The sequence below is a fragment of the Nyctibius grandis genome, chromosome 12 (genome assembly GCF_013368605.1).
Source record: "Nyctibius grandis isolate bNycGra1 chromosome 12, bNycGra1.pri, whole genome shotgun sequence".
NCBI lineage: Eukaryota > Metazoa > Chordata > Aves > Nyctibiiformes > Nyctibiidae > Nyctibius > Nyctibius grandis.
In genome coordinates, this window is record NC_090669.1 from 730,492 (window position 1) to 755,997 (window position 25,506).

General features: G+C 62.1%; 1 protein-coding gene across 6 annotated transcripts; it reads right to left on the bottom strand.

Moving 5' to 3' along the window:
- Window positions 1-349: 349 nt before the first annotated feature.
- On the bottom strand, window positions 350-22,583 carry NDRG4 (NDRG family member 4). Of its 6 annotated transcripts, none has more exons than XM_068411681.1 (17): window positions 22,547-22,583; window positions 18,223-18,311; window positions 17,398-17,442; window positions 7,722-7,827; window positions 6,370-6,490; window positions 6,053-6,115; window positions 5,797-5,857; window positions 5,393-5,479; window positions 5,241-5,297; window positions 4,802-4,905; window positions 4,279-4,335; window positions 4,130-4,181; window positions 2,805-2,852; window positions 2,531-2,566; window positions 2,285-2,336; window positions 1,366-1,404; window positions 350-750 (listed from the first exon to the last, which is right to left on the bottom strand). In XM_068411681.1, the coding sequence occupies exons 1-17, from the start codon at window positions 22,581-22,583 to the stop codon at window positions 596-598; spliced, it is 1,209 nt and encodes a 402-aa protein (XP_068267782.1). In that variant the 3' UTR covers window positions 350-595. The 6 variants fall into 6 exon arrangements, with proteins under 6 accessions (XP_068267782.1, XP_068267781.1, XP_068267784.1 ...); XM_068411680.1 differs by having other exon boundaries at window positions 18,199-18,311; XM_068411683.1 differs by lacking the exon at window positions 1,366-1,404.
- Between the last annotated feature and the right edge of the window lie 2,923 nt (window positions 22,584-25,506).

The following is a 25,506-nucleotide window of genomic DNA, read 5'->3' on the forward strand; positions in this document are numbered from 1 at the left end:
GGGGGGCAATTTCTCACGATGCTCAGCCAGCTCCGGGGCAGCAGGTCCTGGGTGTGCTGGGGGATCCCACACTAGCTCTCCCCAGGGAGGGCCAGCAGGGAGAAATGGGAGCTGCAGCCCCAGGAAGGGTCCAGTGACCCTTCCCTGTCTTTCTTCTGACTTGGCCAGCCATCAGTTGACCTTGGGGGAACCAACTTACCTCCTCTGTCCTCTCCACGTCCTGCTGTCCTGCCCACAGCCCCATCCCGTCCCAATCTCACCACCCTGCCCCTGTTGCCCCATCCTGGCCCCATCCCTCTGCCACCCACCCTCCCAAGCCAGGGCCAAGCCATTGCTAGGGAGGGTGAGGACAGATGCAGAACCACGTGTGACTGCTGGGTGAAGCCAGGAGCTGGAGCTGGGAGGCAGTGAAGCAAAGCCTCTCTCCTCCTTCTCTGGTACCAGCCAAGGGGATGAGGCCGATGGCAAAGACGACAAATGAACCCCAAAGGAGCGAGGGCCCTGGAGGAGGACATCCACGGGGTGGGTGGGTGCTGGTGGGATGCTGGCGGATGGGAGATGGCTCTGGAGAAGACGTCGGTGGCAGGCGTGGCCCTCAGCACGACACCTCCATGGTGTGGTTGATCTGCCCCATGGCCTCGGTGCTCTCCGAGTGGGTGCAGGCACGCGGGCGGGTGCCCTCCACGGAGCTGGCGCTGGTGAGGGAGGCCGTGCGGGAGCGTGCCAGGCGGGTCATGCTGGCGGATGGCACTGCACGGGCACAGAGAGACGGCCGGGGGGTTCAGCTCCCTCCAGCAGAACCTGGCACGGCGCTGCCTCACGCGAGCAAAGCCGCCGGTCCCGCTCCCCGGTGGGAATGACCCCGGGCACAAGCTTGCAGCATGCGGTGCTGTGACGCCATGAGCAGCTCCAGGCTGGCAAGGGACAGCGGGGCAGGGACGGGGCGCCCTGGGGCAGGCTGCACACCGGGCACGCGACCGCTGGGCACGAGGCACTGGAGAACCCCGGCCGCCACCTCCAGGGAAGGGGTGAGCAGGGACGGGGGCTCTCCTGGGTCCCCAAGGTGTGCAGGGAAGGTGACACCCTCCTCCAGCGAGGACGCCCAGCGGGCACAGCTCCTGGCCAGATGGAGGAGGGCACACTGGGCACACTGTGCCTGCATGGGGGGGCCTTCTCCAAACGCCATTTCTTAGCCGCCAGCGCCCGGTGCCATCTCAGGCAAAGCAGAGCGAGGCAGAGGGCACCCGGCTGCGAAGGGCCAGCCCCACAGCCAGGCTGCTCCCAACGGTGCCCGGGCAGCTCAGGGCACAGGCCAGGCAGGCACCATGCAGCAGCGGGCACGGGCCCAGCAGTGCTGAGCGGTACCTGCGCCTCCGCTCAGCCTCCGGTCCTTCAGGTGGGCGACTGGCAGGGGTGGAGCGGGAGAAGGGCAGGGAGGGCAGAGAGAGAGCGTCAGCTGTCCTGGCCGCTCCGTGGGGCCAGGAGCCCCCGCCCAGCCCCACGTGTGCGTGCACACAGACCTGCACGTGTGCACACAGGCCTGCACGCACACAGACACACGTGCACGTGCATAGGGACGTGCAAACACACACATGTGTGTACCAGGACCTTCACATGCGTGCACACACAGACCTGCACACACACACCCCTACACACGTGTGCTCATGGACCTGCACACACACACCCCCCTACACACGTGTGCTCAGGGACCTACACACACACGTATGCACACAGACCTGTGCACATGGACTCTGCACGTCTGTGTGCACACACAGCCCCTGCTTGTGCGTGCCCACACGCATGTAAGTGTGCACGCATGCACAGAGACCCTGTATGCACATGGATGTACACAGAGAGTCCTTGCACACACATCTGCGTGCACACAGCCTCACACCCCACGTACACGGAGAGTCCTTGCACACACTTCTGTGAGCACACAGCCTCACACCCCACGTACACAGAGAGCCCTTGCACACACATCTGCGAGCACACAGCCTCACACCCCACCTACACGGAGAGCCCTTGCACACACGTCTGTGAGCACACAGCCTCACACCCCACGTACACGGAGAGCCCTTGCACACACGTCTGCGAGCACACAGCCTCACACCCCTACGAGCGCACAGACAGACATCTTGCACACCAGCACGGACACACGTGCAGCTCTCCATGAGGACGGGCACGCGGGGGTGCCGGGCTCCTCTCCCGTGGGAGGGTCAGCACACGCGCACACGGGCACACACGCATGTGCCCACGCCAGCCCCGTGCCCGCCCCGGCACTCACTGTAGCCCATGCCTTGCAGGAAGTACTTGAAGGCTTCGGTCAGCTTGCCGGGCTGCAGGGAGAGAGCAGGCTGAGCTGAGGCAGCACCGGGGCCGAGATCCCCACTCAGCCCTGAGCCACCTCTGGTAGCCCCTGCGCAAGACCCCTAGGCCCACCTCAGCCCAACCCCTGCTAGCCAGGGCCAGCACCAGTGCATGTCTCAGGGCCCAGTATACCCAGTTAACTGGGGAAATTGTGGGGGCTCACCTGTGTGACTTGGGGCAGCCCCCCGGAGTCAGCCATCTGCAGAGAGAAGGTCCTGCTTAGTTTGGGAGGGTGCCTTTGCCACCCACCCTGTCCCCTGGTACCCACTGGCAGGATGCCACTGCTGGGGCTACCCTGCTCTCCGCACCCACCCCCAGCCCCATGGCCAGGATGGACCTGGAATGGGGAGATGGGGACCCCCTGCAACCCTGGAGCAGAGGGTAATGGGGCACTTCGGGCAGCACAGACCACCCAGCTGCCCCTGCCACCCGCCTACCTTCAGGAACGTGGTGTTCGTGGGATCCAGCTTGGAGTTACACTCCACCTGCGGGCGAGAGGGAAGATATTAACACCCTGAGGTGCCCTGAGCCTGGCAGAAGTTGCCCATGGGTACCACCACTGGCCCATGGCACCCCAGCTGCACATCCCACCCCAGCCACGTGGAGACAGGGAACTAGGCGAGCCCTGAGCCCGCAGAGCCACCACCCCTTGCCATGGGACAGGGGGGACCTTCCTCCTGCCAGGCAGTGTCTGGGCAAGGGTGGGGGCTGGAAAGGGAGAGGAGGGAGTGCTGGTGAGGCACCCTGTGTGTCACACATGTGTACAAGCACACGATGCTCTGCTGTTCCTCATAGGTTTGCCCTATGGTGCTCCCCTGTGACACGGCTGAGGGGTTTATGAACAGCCCCCCTGTGAGCTGAAGAGGCACTTTCTACCAAATGGTTAAAGTCAAAAGTGACAACTGATTTTGAGTGCCCAGCTGAAGATGTCTGGGTCCTACAATTCCACAGAGTGGTCTAGGGCTGGAGCCCCTCTGCTATGGGGACAGGCTGAGAGAGCTGGGGCTGTTCAGCCTGGAGAAGAGAAGGCTCTGGGGAGACCTTCTAGCACCTTTCAGTGCCTGAAGGGGCTACAGGAAAGCTGGAGAGGGGCTTTTGACAAGGGCATGGAGTGACAGGACGAGGGGGAACGGTTTTAAACTGGAAGAGGGGAGATGGAGACGAGATGTGAGGAAGAAATTCTTTGCTGTGAGGGTGGCGAGACCCTGGCCCAGGTTGCCCAGAGAAGCTGTGGCTGCCCCCTCCCTGGCAGTGTTCAAGGCCAGGTTGGATGGGGCTTGGAGCAACCTGGTCTGGTGGAAGGTGTCCCTGCCCGTGGCAGGGGGTTGGGACTGGATGGGCTTTAAGGTCCCTTCCAACCCAAACCAGTCTGTGGTTCTATGTGCATATGCATAGAGGTGCACATGCTGGAGGAGGGGGTGTGTGCATGCGGTTACACATTATGGACAAATGTGGCCACCTGCACAGTGCCTGTGGCTGATCGTGCAAGTGTGGACAACCACGTGGGTGTGTGCAAGCACACGCATGTGCCAGCAGGTGTTCGGGTGCCCGTGGCCAAGCAGGGAGCGTGCCTCTGCGCCAACGCATCCGCGTGTGCACGTTGTGAGCACGTCTGGGCACATGAGGGAGGGGAGGCTTTCCAGGTAGGTTTGCACATGAGCACGCTCCCACACATGGGAGCTCACACGTGTCAGGGCAGGCAGCAAACACGAGCGTGCCCACGCGTGGGCACCATCCGCCTGCCACCCCCACCATCACTCACCACTCCCTCTTCAGCGGGCGCGTTGTCTCCGACCACCAGCATCACGGGGCAGCTGGAAATGAGAGGAGGAAGGGGCACAGTCAGGGCTTGGCCTGGGTGGGCTCCACTGCCCTGGGACCCCCTCCATGCCATGCCAGCATGACTCTTACCGCAGCGTCTTGGCATTGGGCACAGTCCCAGGCCGGTTGATGTCCAGGTCCCTGCGGCTGATGGAGGAGAAAGAGGGTAGTGTGAGCCCATGGGAAGGTGCTGCCACCAATGCCATAGCACAAGAGCTGAGGCACTGCCAGCTCCAGGAAGCAACACCCAGCCCTGCTGTCCCAGCACCCTGTGGATGGGGGACCCCACAGCCATCTCTGCCATGACCCCAGCAGAGCCCGTGCTCGGGGATGCAGCACCCAGCAGAGCAGCAAAGCTCACAACCTCCTGCACGCATGGGACAGCATCTCTGCCCCCTTCCCTAGGCCTGTGCCAGCACCCAGCGCAGGAGGAGACCAGGGAACGTGCACCCACTGCCATGGGCTCTGGGACACAGCAGCGCTCTGGCACAGGCACCAGCACTCCCACATCCCCGGCCGCCAGCTCTGCGCCGCTGCCTGCCTGCACCCAACAGCGGTCAGGGTGCCCTCGGGGCCGCCCGCCAGTGCCGCAGCCCCTCTCCCTGGTGCTCACCTGTTGTACATGTTGAGGAAGAGCTGGAGGTTGAACTGGTTCACGACGCTGCCGATCTGCTGCCGGTAACTCTGCACCAGCTCCGTGTTGTTCACCAGCTCTTCCTGCGCCGGCGGGGGATGGAGATCAGGCCCAGGTGCTGCTGGGTGCCATGGGGACACCCCGCTCCCCCAGGCCTGCCCATGCCAGAGGGGGACGATGCTGGGCAATGCAGCCAGGCATGGCGGTGCTGCAGGCAGCACACCCAGGCAGGACGTGGGCACGAGTCAAGGCTAAGCCCCGGATCAGGCAGGAGGGATCCAGGCAGGGCTTGACTAAGCCCATCCCTGGGCGTGGGGCAGGTCCAGCAGCACTGCAGCCCCCGGCAGGGCACAGCCTGGGTGACCTGGCTGGGATGCTGGGTGGGTGGCAGGGTGCCAGCAGGATGCACAGCCCTTACCTGGCTGAAGAGGTGGGACAGGACGGTGTCCGGCAGCGTGCTGGTAAGGCCGGAGAGCTGTGGAGGGAGCACAGGGAGTCACGGCACCACTGTGGCTGGCTCCAGCCCCAGGGAGCCACCAGGGCCGGGAGCGGGGTCAGGGCTCTGCCCACCTTGGAAGCTGCCCAGTCAATCCAGCCTTTGCCGTTGGGGTCGATGTTCATGAGGACCAGCCCTTCGACCAGGTCGGGGAAGATGAGCTGCAGCGAGCAAGAGGGGTGATGCTCAGCGGGAAGGGGAGATGCGCCCAGGGCAGGCCCCGTCAGCACCACTGCCCACTGCACAGGCACTGCATGGGGCTGATGTGGCCCTGCTCTGGGAGCGATGGGAGACCTGTGGCAAGACTGCCCGGCCACCATGGCCATGGCTGGGCTGTCCCAGCCCTGCCCTGTCCATCCAGGCACCTTCACCGTGGCACATCCTGCCTGGGGGGTGTCAGCTCCTGCTCTTCCCCATGCCCCGGGCTGACAGCATGTAAGGGCAACTCAGGGCCATCCCAGCCCAGCCCCAGGCTCACCGCAAACTTGGCCAGCACGTAGGCTCCTGCCCCAACACCGATCCCAATCACGTACTTGAACCTGGAAAGTGGAGAAGTGTATATGGGGGGGGTGGCGGTCTCCAGCACGGGTTCCCTGGGGCACCCCTCCACCCGCAGCATGGGGCAGAAGAAGACATGCAGGGTGCCAGCTTACAGCAACAACTCCCCCAGCCCCAAACCCTTGTCTCCTGCCCAGCACCCTCAGCCGGTAGCTATGGAGGAGAGGCTGACTCACCCAAAGTGCTGCACCACGCTGGGTAACATGGCAGCCAGCTGGTCCATGGATGGGTACTGGTACCTGTGGCACAGGGAGGCACAGGACAGCGGTTATGGGACCCACGCGGAGGGGGGAGGTTGGGACAGGGCAACTGGGCTGCCCAAAGTGGGCAGGGAAATGCCACCCACCTGCAAACCACCCCATTGCCCACCCTGAGCTTTGCCACGCTTTGGGGAGTCCCGCAGGCAGGGCACGACTGCCCAGGCAGTGACCAGCCAGCAGGCAGGGAGGTGACATCCCGGTGGGCATAGCGAGTCCCCGAAGCTGGCACCTACCCCTGAGGGAACTGCGAGGCTCCTGCCTGCTGGCCCGGCGCGTCCACGTGGCACACCACAAAGTGCTTCGTGATCTCCTGCATGTCCTCGTAGTTGAAGAAGGTGTTGAAGCAAAGTTTATCTGTCAAAGGGCAGGCAGGGATCAGAGACCAAACACCCCAGCATGGGGGCCTGCTGCACCAGGGGAGCATGGAGAGAGGTCACCTGCCCTCCCACTGCCCTTCAGCTGGGAGGTGACATGCCACCAAAGCCCTCCCATTCCCGTCTCTCCAGGCTCCTCGTCCCCACACCAGAGACCACAGCCACTGTGAGCAGCGGCTGCATCCCCGCAGGTGCTGGGAGGCGTGGGGATGGATGGACACAGCCAGGAGGATGAGGAGTTTGGGGTGAGCTTTGTCTGCTTGGAGGGATGGGACTGGCGGATGCAAAGCCCAGAGCTGCAGGACCACCCGGCAGGCAGCAGGATTAGCACCCCAGGGTATTATTGGCCCTATCCAAAATCCCCAGAAAGGGCTCGAGCACACATGGGATTTGAGAAACGGCTGCAAATCTTCCTGTTGGAAACAGTTGAAGAAACAGCCACAGCACTGCTGTGGACAGGCCACCACCACCACCGTTGGACACAGCCATCACCGGGGCTTGGAGGGGTCCTGCCCCACAGCATCGGTGCCAGGACATCCCTCCCAAAATGTGGGGGGGAGGCGGGTTGTAAGGGCTGTTGCAGCTGACATGACACATCCCTGGCCACGAGAGAGCTGCTGTAATGGAGAGGCAGCTCACGCAGCACGGCGGTGACAGTCTCTGCTGCCAGCGGAGGGGGAGATGCCTCCCCCAGCTCACAGGGCACCGGGCAACCCGGCCCAGCTGGGGGGGGCACAGCCCGGGGCAGGGGTCTGGGGGGCAGGTCCAAGGCCGCAGGCTAACGGAGAGCACAGCATCGCCACACCCACACCCCCGGCCCGGGGTCCCTCCTTCCCTGCTATTCCCCGTCTCCTTCGTCCCCCCGCTACACCCCGCCGCCAGCCGGGTCCGTGCTCTGAATACCAACAGGCCGGCGGGGACCGAGCCGGCGTCCCCCACATCCCGTCCCTGCCTGGCGTGGGTGGGCAGACAGCTCTGGGGTGGCCAAGCGCTCCTGGCTGGGCCTGGCCTGGGCTTTGGACTCGGCCGAGCATCCAAACCCTCCTGGTGCTTTCAGATGCCTGGGGAGACCCACCACAGCCTGGGGACCCTCCGTGGGAGGAGGCAAAGGAGCTGAGCCAGGGCCTTTGGCCAACATCCCGGCACCCCATGCAGCCCCAGGCTCCCTCCTGCCTGCCCCTGCATCCCACGGCCCAGGGACCAGCACTCACGGTTGAGGCCCACGTCATGGTACGTCAGGATGGCCGGGCGATTCCCCTTGGGCGAGCCCCGGATGACCACGTGCAGCAGCCCATAGGGTGTCTCAATGTCATGTTCCTGGGGGAAGAGGAGAGATGGGGTGATGCCTGCCTGCCCCAAGACATCCTCTCCTGCCCTGCCATCCCAGCCCTTAACGCTGCTTCCCGGGGCGACTGGGTCCCATGGGGGCACAAGGGAAAGAGGAGCAGCCGTCCTGGGAAAACCCCAGCTCTGGGCATCCTGCGGTGGCAGAAGGCAGGAGAAATCAGGTACAAATGGTGCCAGCCTCCATCAAGGGAAGGGAGGGGAAGGGTAGGGTAGGGAAGGGAAGGGATATTAGAATTTAGGATTGGACAGGTGTATCATGGGATGAGATCACCAGATGGGATCAAGGGATAGAGGTTTGGGATGGAATGGGATGGGATGATCCAAGAGGGCTTGGGAGAGGAGGATCATGGGATGGGACAGCTGGACCACATGATGGGACAGGAGATCTTTGAGGGCCTGAGACTGAGAGAGTTTTGGCAAGAGGGTGGGGGATCACAGCATGGCCCCGTTGGCCTGGGACAAATAGGCAGAGGTCAGACCCCAGACACTACCCCAGGAAACGCTGCAGCCTGATCCCAGAATGACAGCGAAAGTAACTTTAAAATCCCTTGGTCTGAAATGGCTGTGTCCCCATACAGAAACCAGGACTGCCCCATGCCTCAGTTTCCCTGGCTGGGAGGGCTCCAGCCTCACCTTCACGGCCATCTTCCCCAGCCAGCAAGGGAAAGTGAGGCTGCGAGCCCAGGTGCTGGCCAAGGAATCACCCAGGGACAAGGGCCCAGTGGTCCCCTCCAGAAGCCCATGCCTGCCAGCCCCCACACTGGCTGTGACCTCGAAGCTGGGATCTGATGGGTGCAGGAGCACCACGCGCCGTGCAGGGCCAGGCAGGGGATGCGGGCAGGGTGCCCAGCCAGCGTGGTCCTTGCTGTGGGTCCTGGCAGCCCCACGGATGGGCTGGCAGGAGGGGAGCAGGTACGTAGAAGCTCCCACGGGTTACACGCTGCCAAGGACTCTGAAGGACACAGGCCTCAGGTGGGAGGAACCGCCTGAGGACAGGGTCTCCTCACTGCAGTGCCTCCCCTCACCGAGATCCACTGTCCGCGGAGGGGGGGGGACGCAGAGCCAGAGGGCAGCTCAAGGCCTCTGTGGAGACAACGCTCAGCTTCCCAAGGGCACCCTGACCCCCGCCCTCATCCCCAGCGGTCCCTCCCAAGGCTGTGTCAGGCAGCAGGCAATGAGCAAGGACATCCCCCTGCAACAACAGATGGGGAAACTGAGGCAGAGGGAAGGCCTGGCCCAAGGTCACAGAGCAGGAGGCATCCATGTTGTCTGACTCGGAGCACAGGGCTGCCTCCTTGCCATCCCCACGCCCGTGATCCCCATCACAGCCCCAACAGCTCAGCCAGCAATCCCACCCCAAAGCCTCACACCCAAGGTGGCAGCTCCTTCCCCAGCACTGCTACCCCCGCACCCCCCCCACCCCAGCCAGGCACATCCCTGCCTGGTGCAGCCTCTGCAGCAGCGCTGGGTACCACAGCCCTGCCCTTCGCCGCAGGGATGCTCACTAGTAGGGATGCAGGGGATAGAGCCAGCAAGGAGGGGGGGCACTGACAACCCACGGCCCCAGCGAGGAGAGGGATTACGGGGGGTCTCAGCACCCATAGGTGCCTGAGAGAGCCCAGCCCTGCCCACGTTCCCCAGTGCTCCCACCTCGCTTGCCCCCCTCCACTCCAGCCTGTTGCCATCGGATGTTGCCATCACCGCAGAGGCTGGAAAGCATCCGAGGGATCGCTTCAAAACAGCACGAGACCCTCTCCCCCTGCAGCTCCGGGGGTGGGGAAGGGGCAGCGTGGCCCCCCCCCGCCCCATCAGCAGGCAGCCCCAGTGCAGCGGCGTCAGCCACGCTGGCCCACCCTCAGCATCTCCGCCGAGCTGCGGGAGGACATGCTCAAGGACAATGCGTCCCCGAAACCCGCAGCGCATCAGGGATGCAGCAGCGGGGCTGGGGGTCCCCCAGCAGCCCGTTCCCCCCCGCACTAACACCCATCTGCCCCATGCCAAGCCCGTTGGCGCGCAAAGGTCCAGCCCCAGCAAGCAGGGGAGGTGCTGGGGCAAAACCCCCTGGGAAGGGAGGGCGGCGAGCGTGGGAACGGTGGTACCTACCCCATCCCAGCACTCGGGCATGGCGAGGAGCCGGAGGGACGAGGCCACGCGGGCAGGGTGGGCCGAGCGCGGGGTCCCGGCGTGGGGCACAGCGGCGAAGCGGAGCTCTGCGCCGGCTCAGCCCCTCGCCTCGCTTTATAGCAGAGCCCCAGCCCTGCGCTGAGCCCTCCCTCTCCCTTCCCCCTCGACGCAGGCTTGGCACCATTGCGGGCGAGCGCTGCGATGGAGCCAGCGCTCAGCCATTGGCTGCCGCGGGGATTATTCATGCTCCAGTTGGCCCCAAATACCCTTGTTTATGAAGAAAAAAACGCCTGGCACTCTGCGGTACCCGCTCCATTTTCCCTGCTTGGGCAGAGCGGGGCAGGCAGGGTGCCCGGCCGCGGTGGCTCTTGCAGCCCTCGCAGCACACGGGCATTGTCGCCGCAGAGCCCCGGCGCTCGCCCGCACCCAGCACACACACACACACACACGGCTCCGGCCCCACGCAAACACGCAGGATCACGCTGGAGCCTGCAGCTGCCCAGCCCACGGCCCTGCAGCGAGGCACACAAACCCCCACGAACGGCTACGGGCGCACGCGAAACACACAGGAGAAGGACGCATCGGGCACGCTCTGCACATGCACATGATCATGCACATACATGCACAGGAACATGTACCAACATGCCTATACAGGGGCCAGGCAAAAACCATGTCCCCACACATCCGTGCGTGCAAACTTTGGAAAAATAAATACAATGACCCACGCTGAAGCACACGCACGCAGCAAAATGCCTGCGCACACCCCCACGGGGCTGGGCCCTGCGTGTCTGCATCGGTACATGTTCCTGTGCATGTATGTGCGTGGTCACGTGCATGTAAGGAGCACGTCTGCTGCATTCTTCTCCTGCGTGTGTGCCATGGGCATCACTCATGCCCAAAGGCCTGCACACACACAGGATGTTGTGCACATGTGCACAGAGGGACACACACGTGTACATGCGTGAACACTGCCCCGATACCTGTGTTACCTTACCCAGCAACACTGCTGCGGGATGCTGGCACACAGGGCATGGGCAGGATTTAGCCCCAGCCTGAACATCGCTGGTGGCAGGTAAATAAGGCAGGAGGAGAGACAGCCCAGCAGCGCCGAGGGGTCGGATCCTGTCCCTGGGCTGACGCATGCTGTGTGCGCACGCACACGCGTGTGTATTCCCGTGTGCAAGCACATGGTTTCTGAATCATAGAATCATACAATCACAGGCTGGTTTGGGTTGGAAGGGACCTTAAAGCCCATCCAGTCCCAACCCCCTGCCACGGGCAGGGACACCTTCCACCAGACCAGGTTGCTCCAAGCCCCATCCAGCCTGGCCTTGAACACTGCCAGGGAGGGGGCAGCCACAGCTTCTCTGGGCAACCTGGGCCAGGGTCTCATCACCCTCACAGCAAAGAATTTCTTCCTCACATCTCATCTCAATCTCCCCTCTGTCAGTTTAAAACTGTTCCCCCTCGTCCTGTCACTCCATGACCTTGTAAAAAGTCCCTCTCCAGCTTTCCTGTAGCCCCTTCAGGCACTGGAAGGTGCTAGAAGGTCTCCCTGGAACCTTCTCTTTTCCAGGCTGAACAGCCCCAGCTCTCTCAGCCTGTCTCCATAGCAGAGGTGTTCCAGCCCTCTGAGCATCTCTGCCCAGATTCCATCAAGGCTTCACAAGAGGGTGAGTCCATTTGCCTGCATCTTGCACGCCTGGATGGCCTTGTGCCACCACAGCCCCAAAATCCCCCGGCAGGCCCTGGGTGCCATCCTCCTGCGCCCTGCCTGCCCCTGCCCAGCCCGGCACAACGAGCACCCAAGCCGCTGCAGCACGAAGCTGGGCACTCATGGATGGAGAAAGAGTCCCGCAGACCCTCCAGCACCTGCCCAAAGGGGCTGGAGAGCCGCGTGCCAGTGCTGGACCAGGGCAGCATCCAGCACGGACCCTCCAGCCTCCCTGACCACCACAGGGATGCTCCGTGCCAGCTGGAGCCTGCCAGCACCTCCTCATCACCCCCACCCCAGCAGCTCGCCACGGCTTGCTTCCACCGTGCCCTGGCACGCACTGCAGCCATGGGCAGAGGGGGTCCAGCTGCCATCACCAGCACACACACGGGCTTCCCCGTGCATCTCTGCTAACAAAGGACCACGCGGGAGGGTGAAGCCCAGCTCACAGGTGGTTCCTGGCACGGGTACGAAGCCGTTCGCGGGTCTGGGGGCCTTTTTTGCTTTCCTTGGCCCTGCTGCCTGTGGAGCCAAAGAGCACGAGCAGCCACAGCCTCCGGGAAAAAGCGAGAGATGCAGAAGGGGCATGAGCAGGTGAAAAAAGAGAGAAGGTGGCAAAACAGAGGGGAGAAGGGTGAAGCCAAGGTGAAGTAAGGCACGAATGCAGAAGGGCGGCAGGGAGACAGGAGGGCTGAGCAAGGCTGACTCCGCTTGAATGGCATCAAGCGGTATCGCCACCCCATGGGCTGCTAGCCCAGCCGGCAGGGCCAGCGAGCTCAGGTCCCGGGGCAGAGGTGCCCGTCCCCCCGTACTCCTGCACCTTGGCTCACGCCAGCAGCCCCAAGGGCTTTACTGCAGCTGGCGACGGCTGTGGGGGATCCCCGCTCCCCCCTGCTGTCCCGGCCGGGCCAGAGCATCTCGGCAAGGGAGCGGTGGGACAGCGAAGAGCTAAGCTGGGGGCTGGATTGAATTACCCCAAGGAGGTGAGCTGAGAAAACAGGGTAAGAGCTCCCCAAGGAAGGGCAGGCAGCCCCCAGCCTCAAGCTTCGCCAGGGGAGGTTCAGGTTGGACATTAGGAAGCATTTCTTCTCAGCAAAGGTCATTAGGCATTGGAAGGGGCTGCCCAGGGAGGTGGTGGAGTCACCATCTCTGGAGGGGTTTAAGAAAAGACTGGACATGGCACTTAGTGCCATGATCTAGTTGACATGGTGGTGTCAGGGCAATGGTTGGACTCGATGAATGGTTGGGCAATGGGAGAGGTGCCTGAGGACTGGAGGAAAGCGAATGTCACTCCAGTCTTCAAAAAGGGCAAGAAGGAGGACCCGGGTAACTATAGACCGGTCAGCCTCACCTCCATCCCCGGAAAGGTGATGGAACAACTTGTTCTTGGTGCTGTCTCTAGGCACATCAAGGATAGGGGGATCATTAGGGGCACTCAGCATGGCTTCACCAAGGGGAAGTCATGCTTAACCAACTTGATAGCCTTTTATGAAGACGTAACCCGGTGGATAGATGATGGTAAAGCTGTGGATGTGGTCTATCTCGATTTCAGTAAAGCGTTTGACACGGTCTCCCACAGCATCCTCGCAGCTAAACTGGGGAAGTGTGGTCTGGATGATCGGGTAGTGAGGTGGATTGTGAACTGGCTGAAGGAAAGAAGCCAGAGAGTGGTGGTCAATGGGACAGAGTCCAGTTGGAGGTCTGTGTCTAGCGGAGTCCCTCAAGGGTCGGTTCTGGGACCAGTACTATTCAATATATTCATTAATGACTTGGATGAGGGAATAGAGTGCACTGCCAGCAAGTTCGCTGATGACACCAAACTGGGAGGAGTGGCTGACACACCGGAAGGCTGCGCAGCCATTCAGAGAGACCTGGACAGGCTGGAGAGTTGGGCGGGGAGAAATTTAATGAAGTATAACAAGGGCAAGTGTAGAGTCCTGCATCTGGGCAAGAACAACCCCATGTACCAGTACAAGTTGGGGGCAGAGCTGTTGGAGAGCAGCGTAGGGGAAAGGGACCTGGGGGTCCTAGTGGACAGCAGGATGACCATGAGCCAGCAGTGTGCCCTTGTGGCCAAGAAGGCCAATGGCATCCTGGGGTGTATTAGAAGGGGTGTGGTTAGCAGGTCAAGAGAGGTTCTCCTCCCCCTCTACTCTGCCCTGGTGAGGCCACATCCGGAGTATTGTGTCCAGTTCTGGGCCCCTCAGTTCAAGAAGGACAGGGAACTGCTAGAGAGAGTCCAGTGCAGAGCCACGAAGATGATTAAGGGAGTGGAACATCTCCCTTATGAGGAGAGGCTGAGGGAGCTGGGTCTCTTTAGCTTGGAGAAGAGGAGACTGAGGGGTGACCTCATTAATGTTTATAAATATGTAAAGGGCAAGTGTCACGAGGATGAAGCCAGGCTCTTCTCAGTGACATCCCTTGACAGGACAAGGGGCAATGGGTGCAAGCTGGAACACAGGAGGTTCCACATAAATATGAGGAAAAACTTCTTTACGGTGAGGGTGACCGAACACTGGCACAGGCTGCCCAGAGAGGTTGTGGAGTCTCCTTCTCCGGAGACATTCAAAACCCGCCTGGACGCGTTCCTGTGTGATATGGTCTAGGCAATCCTGCTCCGGCAGGGGGATTGGACTGGATGATCTTTCGAGGTCCCTTCCAATCCCTAACATTCTGTGATTTTGTGATTCTGTGATCCCAGAGGGCTCTTCCAACCTGATTGATTCTGTGATTCTGTGAACCTGCAAAGTGCCAGGGTGAGGGAAAGGAGGGGGTTGCCCTGGCACAGCCTGTGAAGATCATGCCATCCCCACCCTGAGGCTCTTGGAGGGGAACCAAGAGGGTACAGGGCCTGGCTGGCTTGGGAAAAGCCACCTTGATCCTTGCCCAGTTCATTTTTTCAGGCACTGAGGGCACGCATGCGCATCGCTGTGGCATCTGCCGTCTGGACCCACGCCACTTGGGCACCGCCGGGCACAATTCAGCATCACCGTGGGCCAAGCCCTGAAATACTGGCATACAAAGATCGTCCTGGAGAGTTATTGCTCTTTAACGTTCCCTTCACACCAATCAAGCCCTGCCCCAGCACAGCTGAGCAAGAGCCATACTGGTGCCCATGGTGCTACCGGAAGCTCCCACCAGCCCAGCACTGCAGCCTCTCTCCTCATCCTCATAGAATCATAGAACCACAGACTGGTTTGGGTTGGAAGGGACCTTAAAGCTCATCTAGTTCCAACCCCCTGCCACGGGCAGGGACACCTTCCACCAGACCAGGTTGCTCCAAGCCCCATCCAACCTGGCCTTGAACACTGCCAGGGAGGGGGCAGCCACAGCTTCTCTGGGCAGCCTGGGCCAGGCTCTCACCACCCTCACAGCAAAGAATTTCTTCCTCACATCTCATCTCAATCTCCCCTCTTTCAGTTTAAAACCGTTCCCCCTCGTCCTGTCACTCCATGCCCTTGTCAAAAGCCCCTCTCCAGCTTTCCTGTAGCCCCTTCAGGCACTGGAAGGTGCTAGAAGGTCTCCCTGCAGCCTTCTCTTCTCCAGGCTGAACAGCCCCAGCTCTCTCAGCCTGTCTCCACAGCAGAGGGGCTCCAGCCCTCTGAGCATCTTCGTGGCCTCCTCTGGACTCGCTCCAACAGCTCCGTGTCCTTCTGATGTTGGGGGTTCCAGAGCTGATCCTTCCCTCCCTCTCCTTCCTCGCCCTCACTTCGGTGACACCAGGAGGTTTGGTTTCCCTTCCAACGGTTAACAGGGACCCTGAGCAAGCAGAGCAAGGGCCAGCCCAGACCCACACACCCTGATGCTCCCAGCCCCAGTATCTCACCAGCTTCGGAGCTGCTGGGAAGGGCGGCATTTCTTTTCCACCACTGCCATTTTTGGATAATTTTGTGGCTTCCAAGAGGGTCACCAGAAATCCCCTGCTCTGTAAACCACAGCAGCCACCACCAAGCATCCTAACAGAAGTCCTTGCTCCCTGCCTGGCTGCACCCTGCCACCCACATGGGTGATGGAGACCCAAAAAGCCTGCACACCACTTTGGGTCTGCCTAACTAGGCTGGAGAGCTGGGCGGAGAGTAACCTCATGAAGTTCAACAAAGGCAAGTGTAGAGTCCTGCACCTTGGGAGGAATAACCCCATGCACCGGTACAGGCTGGGGGCTGATCTACTGGAGAGCAGCTCTGCAGAGAAGGACCTGGGTGTTCTGGGGGACACCAAGTTCCCCTTGAGCCAGCAATGTGCCCTTGTGGCCAGAAAGGCCAATGGTGTCCTGGGGTGTGTGAGGAAGAGTGTGGACAGCAGGTCGAGGGATGTTCTCCTCCCCCTCTACACTGCCCTGGTGAGGCCACACCTGGAGTAACTGTGTGCAGTTCTGGGCCCCCCAGTTCAAGACAGACAAGGAGCTACTGGAGAGAGTCCAGCAGAGGGGTATGGAGATGGTCAGAGGGCTGGAGCATCTCTGCTGCGAGGAGAGGCTGAGGGAGCTGGGGCTGTTCAGCTGGAGAAGAGCAGACTGAGGGGGGATCTGATCAATGCTTACAGATACCTTAGGCGGGGTGTCAAGGGGATGGGGCCAGACTCTTCTCAGTGGTGCCCAGTGACAGGACAAGGGGCAACGGGCACAAGCTGAGACACGGGAAGTTCCATCTGAATATGAGGGAAAACTTCTTGACTTGGAGGGTGGCAGAGCCCGGGCACAGGCTGCCCAGGGAGGGTGGGGAGGCTCCTTCTTTGGAGATATTCAAACCCGCCTGGACACGACCCTGTGCACTGTGCTCTGGGTGACCCTGCTTTGGCAGGGGTTGGGCTGGATGATCTCCAGAGGGCCCTTCCCACCCCAACCACGCTGTGATTCTGTGTGAAAACAGGGACCTGCGCTCCCCTACCCCTCTCCCAGGATGAATGAAATCCAGATTTATTTTACCCTTGCAGGTGCTGCCAGTTCAGTGCCAGACCTGGCAGGGCTCAGCCAGCACCACGCCAGCCCATCCTCCCAGTGGTCCCAGCTGCTGGCAAAGCAGCAGCACACATCCTGAAGTCGGTCACTGCTGTCCCCTGGGAGGGGGGATGCTTTAGGAGAGGGACAGGCAGCGAGCTGGGGTCCGGCAGCCCAACGACCCTCCCTCCCCACCTACCAACACCGCAGTCAGAGCCTGGTGTGGGATGAGCTTGGGCAGAGGTGTGAGAGCAACGAAGACCAACACAGGAGCCAGGCATGAACTGAGCCCCCGCCAGCCCCGAGGCCACATCGTGGGGCTCCTCCAGAGAGGCAGAGCGGTGGTACGAGGCGGGCAGGTGCCAGCCAGGGGAGCGGAGGGGTGAGAGAGGTGGGTGGTACGGGGGGGCAATGCCCCAGCCCTCCAAAAAAGAAAGAGGCTTTCAAACACCCTTATGTAAGCGGGGAGCTGGCATCGCCCGGGCAGCTATCGCCATGGCAATGGCAGAGGGGCTGGAAGGCAGCTCGCTCCTCCGGAGAAGAAACCGCCTGTTTTCAAGAGGTTTTGTCCCCGGCCCACGGCCAAGTGCCCACCAGCCAGCACAGAGCACGCCTGGCAGCCACCCCCCGGTCCCCTCCCGCCCCACGCACAGACACCCCCCATGGGAGGGGGGGGCAGCAACACCCCTGGGGCTGCTCAGCGCCCCGCAGCCTTCCCCAGCCCACGGGGGACCCAGGGTGGGGGCAGCCCCGCGGCCAGGCCTACCTTCCAGTCCGTGTCCCCAGCGGAGAGGAAGGCGTCTGAGGGCTCCTGGGGAGAGAAGGAGCCGTCAGGGACACGGGCAGCCCCCCCACCCCTCGCTCCCACCCAGCTCACGGAGCACCCTGACACCACCAGCACCCACTGCCCAGGGCAGTGCTGGCTGCGGGGGGACAATGCCCACAGCTCTGTACACGCACACGCACAGCTACACCATCCGCACACGTGTGCACACCCGAGTGTGTATTAGCAGGTATGTGCAACACCTTCACACACACACATCATCACACCAACCCCCGCTCATGTGTGTGTGTGCTTCGGTACCAGCACGTCTGCACACACACCCGCACTGAATAGCAACACACATGTGCACACACGGGCACCCAATACCAACACACACGTGCACACACCTGCACCCAATACCAGCACACGGCTGCACACACACATGCACTGAATAGCAACACACGTGTCCACACACGTGCACCCAATACCAGCACACATCTGCACACACACATGCACTGAATACCAACACACATGTGCACACACCTGCACCCAATACCAACACACATGTGCACACACGTGCACCCAATACCAACACACATGTGCACACACGTGCACCCAATACCAACACACATGTGCACACACCTGCACCCAATACCAACACACATGTGCACACACGTGCACCCAATACCAACACACGTGTGCACACACACATGCACGCAATACCAACACACACGTGCACCCAATACCAGCACCCCCCCAGCTCCCACTCCAGCACCCCCCCGGCCCCAGGCGAGGAGCCGCCGCCAGCGCGGTCCCCGGCCTCCCCACCTCGGCGTCCTGGCCCCGCAGCAGCGGTTTCTCCTCGGTGAAGCGCAGCTCATGCAGCCCCGCCATGGTCATCTCCTGCAGCAGCAGCCCTGCGCGGGGCGAGGGACAGGTCAGCACCCACAGGACCTGCCTTGGCCCCCTTCGCCCCAGCCCGCCGGAGCCCCCCAGGTCTCCCTGCCCATGGGGATGGGACCCAAACCAGCTTCACGTCACCCATCTACCACGGGGACTTGGTGCTTCGGCTTGCCCCAGGGCCACCGCAAGGCACGGGGCAGGCAGTGCCTAGAGGAGCTCAGCTCCCAGCTCCCACCCAGGTCCAGTTCTCCCAGTTAAGGACAGACCTGTCTCTAGGCAAACTGGGACACCAACCTGGCTGGTCCATGCTGGTTGGCCCTGTAAGCACTCAACTCAATCTCAATTGCCACCCCAGCTCCCAGCATCAGTCAGAGAGAGAGAATGGAAATTTTGGCTGGTTTTAGGCTGCAGACAGATCCGGGTGGGACAGAAGGAGATCCCCCTGCACAGCCCGAACGAGGGGGGACGTTCCTCAGCCGCGCTGGGAGGCAGAGGGGTGCTCTGAGACAGCCTGAAGGTTGCATTGCGATGACAGGAGAAAACCAAACGTGAAGCCTTTACTCCCAAACTCTTCCCCTCGCCTGCGAAGCGGGTGCTGGCCAGGCGGCAGCTCAGCCCCAGCGCGTGCAGGGACAGGCTTTGCCGTGGGGCCACCGCTCAGCAGGGGCGTGAGGCTGGGTGCTGCTGACCAGGGCACTGGGACGTCGCACCCCCCAACGCCAGCATCTCCAAAAACACTCCTAGGCACGAGCCCAGCCGAGAAAGCAGAGGGGAGCAAGGGGCTGCCTGCGTTCCCAGCAGCTGGCTGCACACAGGAGGTGACAGACATGGGACACGGGACAGTCCAGGCTCCCCTGGGTGGGTAACTGGCAAGTGCCAGCTCAAGGGGATTATCTGCGCTCGGGCAGGATCCGGACCTCGGGCGTTTGCCTTCGCAGCCTCCGTTCCCACCCCTCCCCAAGGCCAAGCCTTCGGACAAGTTGTTGCTGCTCCGAATGGGCCAGCACCGGCCCCACATGCCCTCCACTGGCTCCCCACCCTCTGCCATCTCCCTGGGGATACCGGGGATGGTGTGGGGCCACGCCAGCACCGCAGCAGACACAGACCCTGCTCCATCCACAGCCTTGGCCAAGCCTGCTCCACGCTTTATAGAATAGAATCACAGAATTGTTTTGGTTGGGAAGGACCTTTAAGACCATCGAGTCCAACCATTAGCCCAGCACTGCCCAGCCCCCCACTAACCCATGTCCCTCAGCACCACATCTACACGGCTTTTAAATCCCCCCAGGGATGGGGACTCCACCACTGCCCTGGGCAGCCTGTTCTAGGGCTTGACAACCCTTTCCATGAAGAAATTGTCCCTGATCTCCAACCTAAACCTCCCCTGGCACAACTTGAGGCCGTTTCCTCTTGTCCCATCACTTGTTACCTGGGAGAAGAGACCGACCCCCACCCCACTACACCCTCCTGTCAGGCAGTTGTAGAGAGCGAGAAGGTCTCCCCTCAGCCTCCCTTTCTCCAGACTAAACACCCCCAGGTCCCTCAGCCGCTCCCCATCACACTTGTGCTCCAGACCCTTCACCACCTTCGTTGCCCTTCTCTGGACTCGCTCCAGCACCTCAAGGTCTTTCTTGTCGTGAGGGGCCCAACCCTGCACCCAGGATTCGAGGTGCGGCCTCCCCAGTGCCGAGTACAGGGGGACGATCCCTGCCCTAGTCCTGCTGGTCACACTGGTGCTGATACAAGCCAGGATGCTGGTGGCCTTCTTGGCCACCTGGGCACACTGCTGGCTAATATCCAGCCGCCATCGACCAACACCCCGAGGTCCTTTTCTTTCAGGCACTTTCCAGCCGCTCTTCCCCCAGCCTTTCTCCACCTTCAAGCCTGGGTCAGCCCAGGCTGGCGATGTGGAAAGGCCAAGCAATGCCCCGAGCATTGCAAGGCCACCAGGAACACAAGAGCTGGTCACAAACTGTCCTCCAAAAGCCGGCTTGTGCTCATCCAACTGGGTTTCCCGTTCAAACCCCAAGCCGGCTGTGCCACCTGGCTGCTTCCCGCAGGCACCGCACTTCACTGCGCTCCTTGGGAGCCATCCAACAAACCAGAACTGTTTGGAGGGAGAAACACCACGGCGAAGCCTCCGGGGAGCTCCAGGGCACCCAGCACCCGGGGTCCCCAAGTCACCCCCTGCACGGAGGGTCCCACCAGCACAGCCAAGCCGGTGCCGCCTGCAGATCCACCACCCGAGCAACCCCGCGATCCCCGGGGGCACGATCCCAGGGTTAAAAAATGGGAGGAAAAATCAGCCTCACCAGTAGCTGGGTCTGGAAGAGAGCAGGAGCATCCCACGCTGACCGCGCCAACCCACCGTGTGGCCGCAGCCCCGGGGCGGCTGGGAACAGCACTTAGAGTATGGTGAGTGCCTTTATTAATTAAAGCCTCCAGCTAATATGGGACGGGGGGAGGGCGAGCAATGAGGAAAGGCCCCGTGACCTTGCTTGCGTGGTGGGGGGAAAGCTGGCTCACGAGGGCCGGGGCAGAGCCCTGCGCCAAGCAGCATCCTCAGCGTGGGATGGACGGTCACCCAAAGCGGTGCTGAGCGTGGGAACAGAGGAGGGGTCGGTCTGTCGGGGAGTCTCATGGGTGCAACAGCCCACGAGTGGGGATCACAGCCACGCTGCTGGTGTCCCGTGGGTGCTCTGCTTCCCACGCCACCCCACAGGTCCCCTTGTCCCTGCCCCTGCCAGCGCAGCAGTGGGCTGTGGGCAGTGTCACCCAGCCTGGCTTGGCCACTCTCACTGCAGAGGGCTGGTGAGGAAACCACAGCTCTGGCTCTCCTAGCCAAAACAACTCGGCTCCTATCGCATACTGGGGCACTGTGGCTGGCAACGAGCCCTTTTCCCTCTAGCTCACCCCAACAGCACTCATCCCCGGGGTGCCACCCCAAGCGCACCCATCTCTGCACCCACTCCGCCTTCCCAGTGCGGTGCCACCGTTTCCTGGGCACAGCTGGGCGACAACTCCTCCCTAATCCCGAATCAGTCCCAAACCCAGTGCGACATTAACGCTCTTTGGGACCGTGGCACTGCTCCACGGGGCCCTGGCACTGCATATATAGATGGGGACGGAAGCAGCCCCAGTGGCTTCCCTTCCCCGGGGAGGTGCAGCGCAGCGCTGGCTACTGGAGGAGAACCAGCTCGTGGCAAGGAAATACACTATTTATTATTACTATTATTATTAGCATTGTTGTTCTCATCATCATCACGATGAGGCTGTGGGAAGGGTTTAATGCCAGGTCAGAAGGCAGGGGGGTCCCTCGGACAACGCACCAGCCCCACCGGAGTCTCCCCGTTGACCACCTGCGTCCTGCCCTGGCACGGCCGTGGCACCCACGGGCTGTCGGCGCGGATTCTCCGGGCTCACTGAGCCCGGGTGGCAAATCCGGAGGAGCGAGGGCTGGCCCCTGCCAGGCGGCGAAGCCAAGGCCACCTCCAGCAAGGCAGGAGAAGGAGGAAGGGGACCTGCAGCCCAGAAGCGTGCCCACCCCCCAAGCAGACCCGCTGAGGAGCCGTGATGGGGTGGAGGAAAACCCCAGTGTGACACAGCCTGGGCCACCCCCCGCCCCACCGGTGCGGGACAAACACCCCCAGCTCGCTCTGCCCCATGGGGGGCACAGGTCTGCGCCCCAGCAGCCCCCACAAACCAGCCTAACGGCGTGGTCCAACTGGGCAAGGCCACAGCGTGAGACCCGCCAGGCCAGCGGGTCGGGTGCCACCGATGTGGGGGCTGAGCCCCCCGGGCTCGGGTGGGGCGGTGGTGGCAGCGGGGGGGGCTCTGGGGGGCACAGGCTGCTCCCCTGGGGCTGTTGCTGAGAGCAACCTCCTCCCCAGCCCCAGGGGCACCCGGGCAGCGGGGACACTCCCGGGGGGGGCTGGCAGAGGAGGCTCCAGCAGCCCCACAGGCACCCCCCCCCCACTCCGGACCCCCGTGCCAGGAGGCTGCCGGCTCAGTCCCCCCCTTATCCCCCCCCTAAGCCGGGCTGTCCCCGCTGCAGCCCTGCCACCTCCCCAGGCATCACCCCAAAAAGCACCGAGCCCCCCAGCAGCCCCTACCCGGGGGGAGAAGGGGCAGGCGGCGGGGGGGGGGGCAGCCCCATCTCCTAGGCAGGGGCTGGAGGCTCTTCCCCCCCCAAGCCCGACACCATCGCCCCAGGCCCGGCGTGGGGGAACCGGGCCGGGCCGGGCCGTACCTGTGAGCAGCTCGATCTTGTGCCGGAGCACCTTCATGGCGAGGGGGGGCGGCGGGGGGGGTCCCGGTGCGGGGAGCGAGCGGAGCCGGTGCCGGTGCCGGTGCGTGGCGAGGGGCGGCGCAGGGGCGAGGCTGGGCACGGCCCCCCCGGGCCGGTACCTCCCCTCGGCGGGGCCGGGAGCGGGGGGAGCCCGGAGGACAATGGGCCCGGGCCGGGGCTGGGGAGGAGGGGATGAACGGGGGATGGGGGGGGGCTACAGGGGAGATGGAGCCCTGTGGGGGGGTTACAGGGGAGATGGGGGGGTTACAGGGGAGATGGGGGGGTTACAGGGGAGATGGGGGGTTAGAGGGGAGATGGAGCGCTGTGGGGGGTTAAAGGGGAGATGGAGCGCTGTGGGGGGGGGTTACAGGGAAGATGGAGCGGTGGGGGGGGGGGGTTACAGGGAAGATGGGGGGGTTACAGGGGAGATGGAGCGGTGTGGGGGGTGTTAGAGGGGAGATGGAGCGCTGGAGGGGGGTTAGAGGGGAGATGGAGAGCTGGGGAGGGGTTACCGGGGAGATGGAGCGCTGGGGGGGGTTACAGGGGAGATGGAGCGCTGGAGGGGGGTTAGAGGGGAGATGGAGCGCTGGGGAGGGGTTACCGGGGAGATGAGGGGGTTACAGGGGAGATGGAGTGCTGGGGGGGGTTACAGGGGAGATGGAGCACTGTGGGGGGGTTACAGGGGAGATGAGGGGGTTACAGGGGAGATGGAGTGGTGTGGGGGAGGTTACAAGGGAGATGGAGCGCTGGGGGGGGGTTACAGGGGAGATGGAGCACTGGGGGGGTTACAGGGGAGATGGGGGGGTTACAGGGGAGAGGGGGGGTTACAGGGGAGATGGAGCACTGGGGGTTTACAGGGGAGATGGAGCGCTGGGGGGGGGTGGCACACATCACCCTGCAAGGAACCATGGAGGTCCAAGAGCTGGACCTTGATGGCCAATGTCCCCAGGGAGTCCCTGTGGTCGTGGGGTCCCAGGAGCAGGGCATCTTGGGAGCTCCAGGTGTGGGGCCATGCCCCAGGGGCCTGGGGGTCCCTGAGAGCAGGGGATGGTGGTGACCAAGGTTCCCAGGAAGGATCCTGGGACAAGAAGGGACCTGTGGAATGGGGATACCTGGAACAGAGCCATTATGGCCAACAGGTCTAGGGAGTCCTGAGGAGTGGGGCCATGAAGGCCAAAGGGCCTGCGAATATCCAGGAACAAGAATAAGGGTGACAAAGGGACCTGGGGGTCCTCTGGAGCATGGGTGTGCAGGTTCCCCTGAGCATAGGATGCTTATGGTCAAGGGGCCCAGGTGGTCTCTGGAGGTTTGCCCACCAACCTTGTAACGGTGCCCAGGTTTCTAAAGTGGCCAGGGACTCCCAAGGTGGCAGGGCGCAAAGCAAGGCTGTGTCCTGAATTGGGAAAGCTGGTCCAGTGAGCTCTGGCCTGCCCCTAGAGCAAGGACTGATTCCCACAAGCCCATCCTTTATTCCACTCTCGTGAGACCCCCCCCGCAGTGCTGCGTCCAGCTCTGGGACCCCAACATCAGAAGGACACGGAGCTGTTGGAGTGAGTCCAGAGGAGGCCACGCAGATGCTCAGAGGGCTGGAGCCCCTCTGCTATGGAGACAGGCTGAGAGAGTTGGGGCTGTTCAGCCTGGAGAAGAGAAGGCTCCGGGGAGACCTTCTAGCACCTTCCAGTGCCTGAAGGGGCTACAGGAAAGCTGGAGAGGGGCTTTTGACAAGGGTGTGGAGTGACAAGACGAGGGGGAACAGTTTTAAACTGAAAGAGGGGAGATTGAGATGAGATCTGAAGAAGAAATTTTTTGCTGTGAGGGTGGTGAGACCCTGGCCCAGGTTGCCCAGAGAAGCTGTGGCTGCCCCCTCCCTGGCAGTGTTCAAAGTCAGGTTGGATGGGGCTTGGAGCAACCTGGTCTGGGGGAAGGTGTCCCTGCCCGTGGCAGGGGAGTTGGGACTGGATGGGCTTTAACGTCCATTCCAACCCAAACCAGTCTGTGATTCTAAGATGATGCAAGAGGGTCAGGACTTGGGTGCTGGGATCTTGGAGACAACCTCTGCTCTGGAGGTCCTGGGGACTAGCTGGCAGCAAACTTAGGCTGGCTCTGGAAAGGGATTTCTTGGCAGTTCCTGTAACCACCAGCCATGGGCCTTGGGAGCAGTGCTGGCATCTCAAGGGGGTTGAACCAGGGTCATCCAGAGATCCAGGTTTGCCCCCAACCCTACATTTCCAGGATGGCAGCATGTGCCCAACAGGCTGCTCTCAGCACCTGGGTTGAACCCGAGATCCCAGACCTCAGCCTCATCGCCCCTCGGCCAGCTGCAGTGGCCAACATACCCCTGTGCTTCATGGCCCCTTTCACTCCTGGGCCATGGGGTGCCTTGAGAGCAGCCACAGGCAGCTCATCCTACAAACACCAGCTGAGGTTTCCTCTGAACTGCTCAGGGATGAGATAGGGTCAGATTCAGACCTTCCTGACATTGTGCAAATTTAAACCTCCTCCTCCTCCAATTGCCAGGGATTTCTAGGGGAACAATCGATTTTTCATACTGGGGATCTATCTTCTCCACATGAAGACCAACTTTATCAAACAGCAGCTTTTAGATGGCTACCTTGCCAAAAGAGCAGGGCCACGTGGCTGAAATAATTGCACAATTAATTAGGCTTGGGAAGAGCACAAGCTCTCCATGCTCTGAGCTGGAGGGACTGGGATGTCACCCCATGGAGGGGTTCCGAAGTCACCTGCACACAGACCCTTCCGCACTCTGAACTGTGTGATTAAAGGGAAGGAGGGATTTTCACCGCCTGGATTTTTCCACATTATTTTTCATTGATGCAGATCAACGTGGCATTTTCCACTTGGCTTTCCCGATGCTTTTAGCTCAGCCATGCGACACTAAGGCAGTTGAACAGAGATCTGGC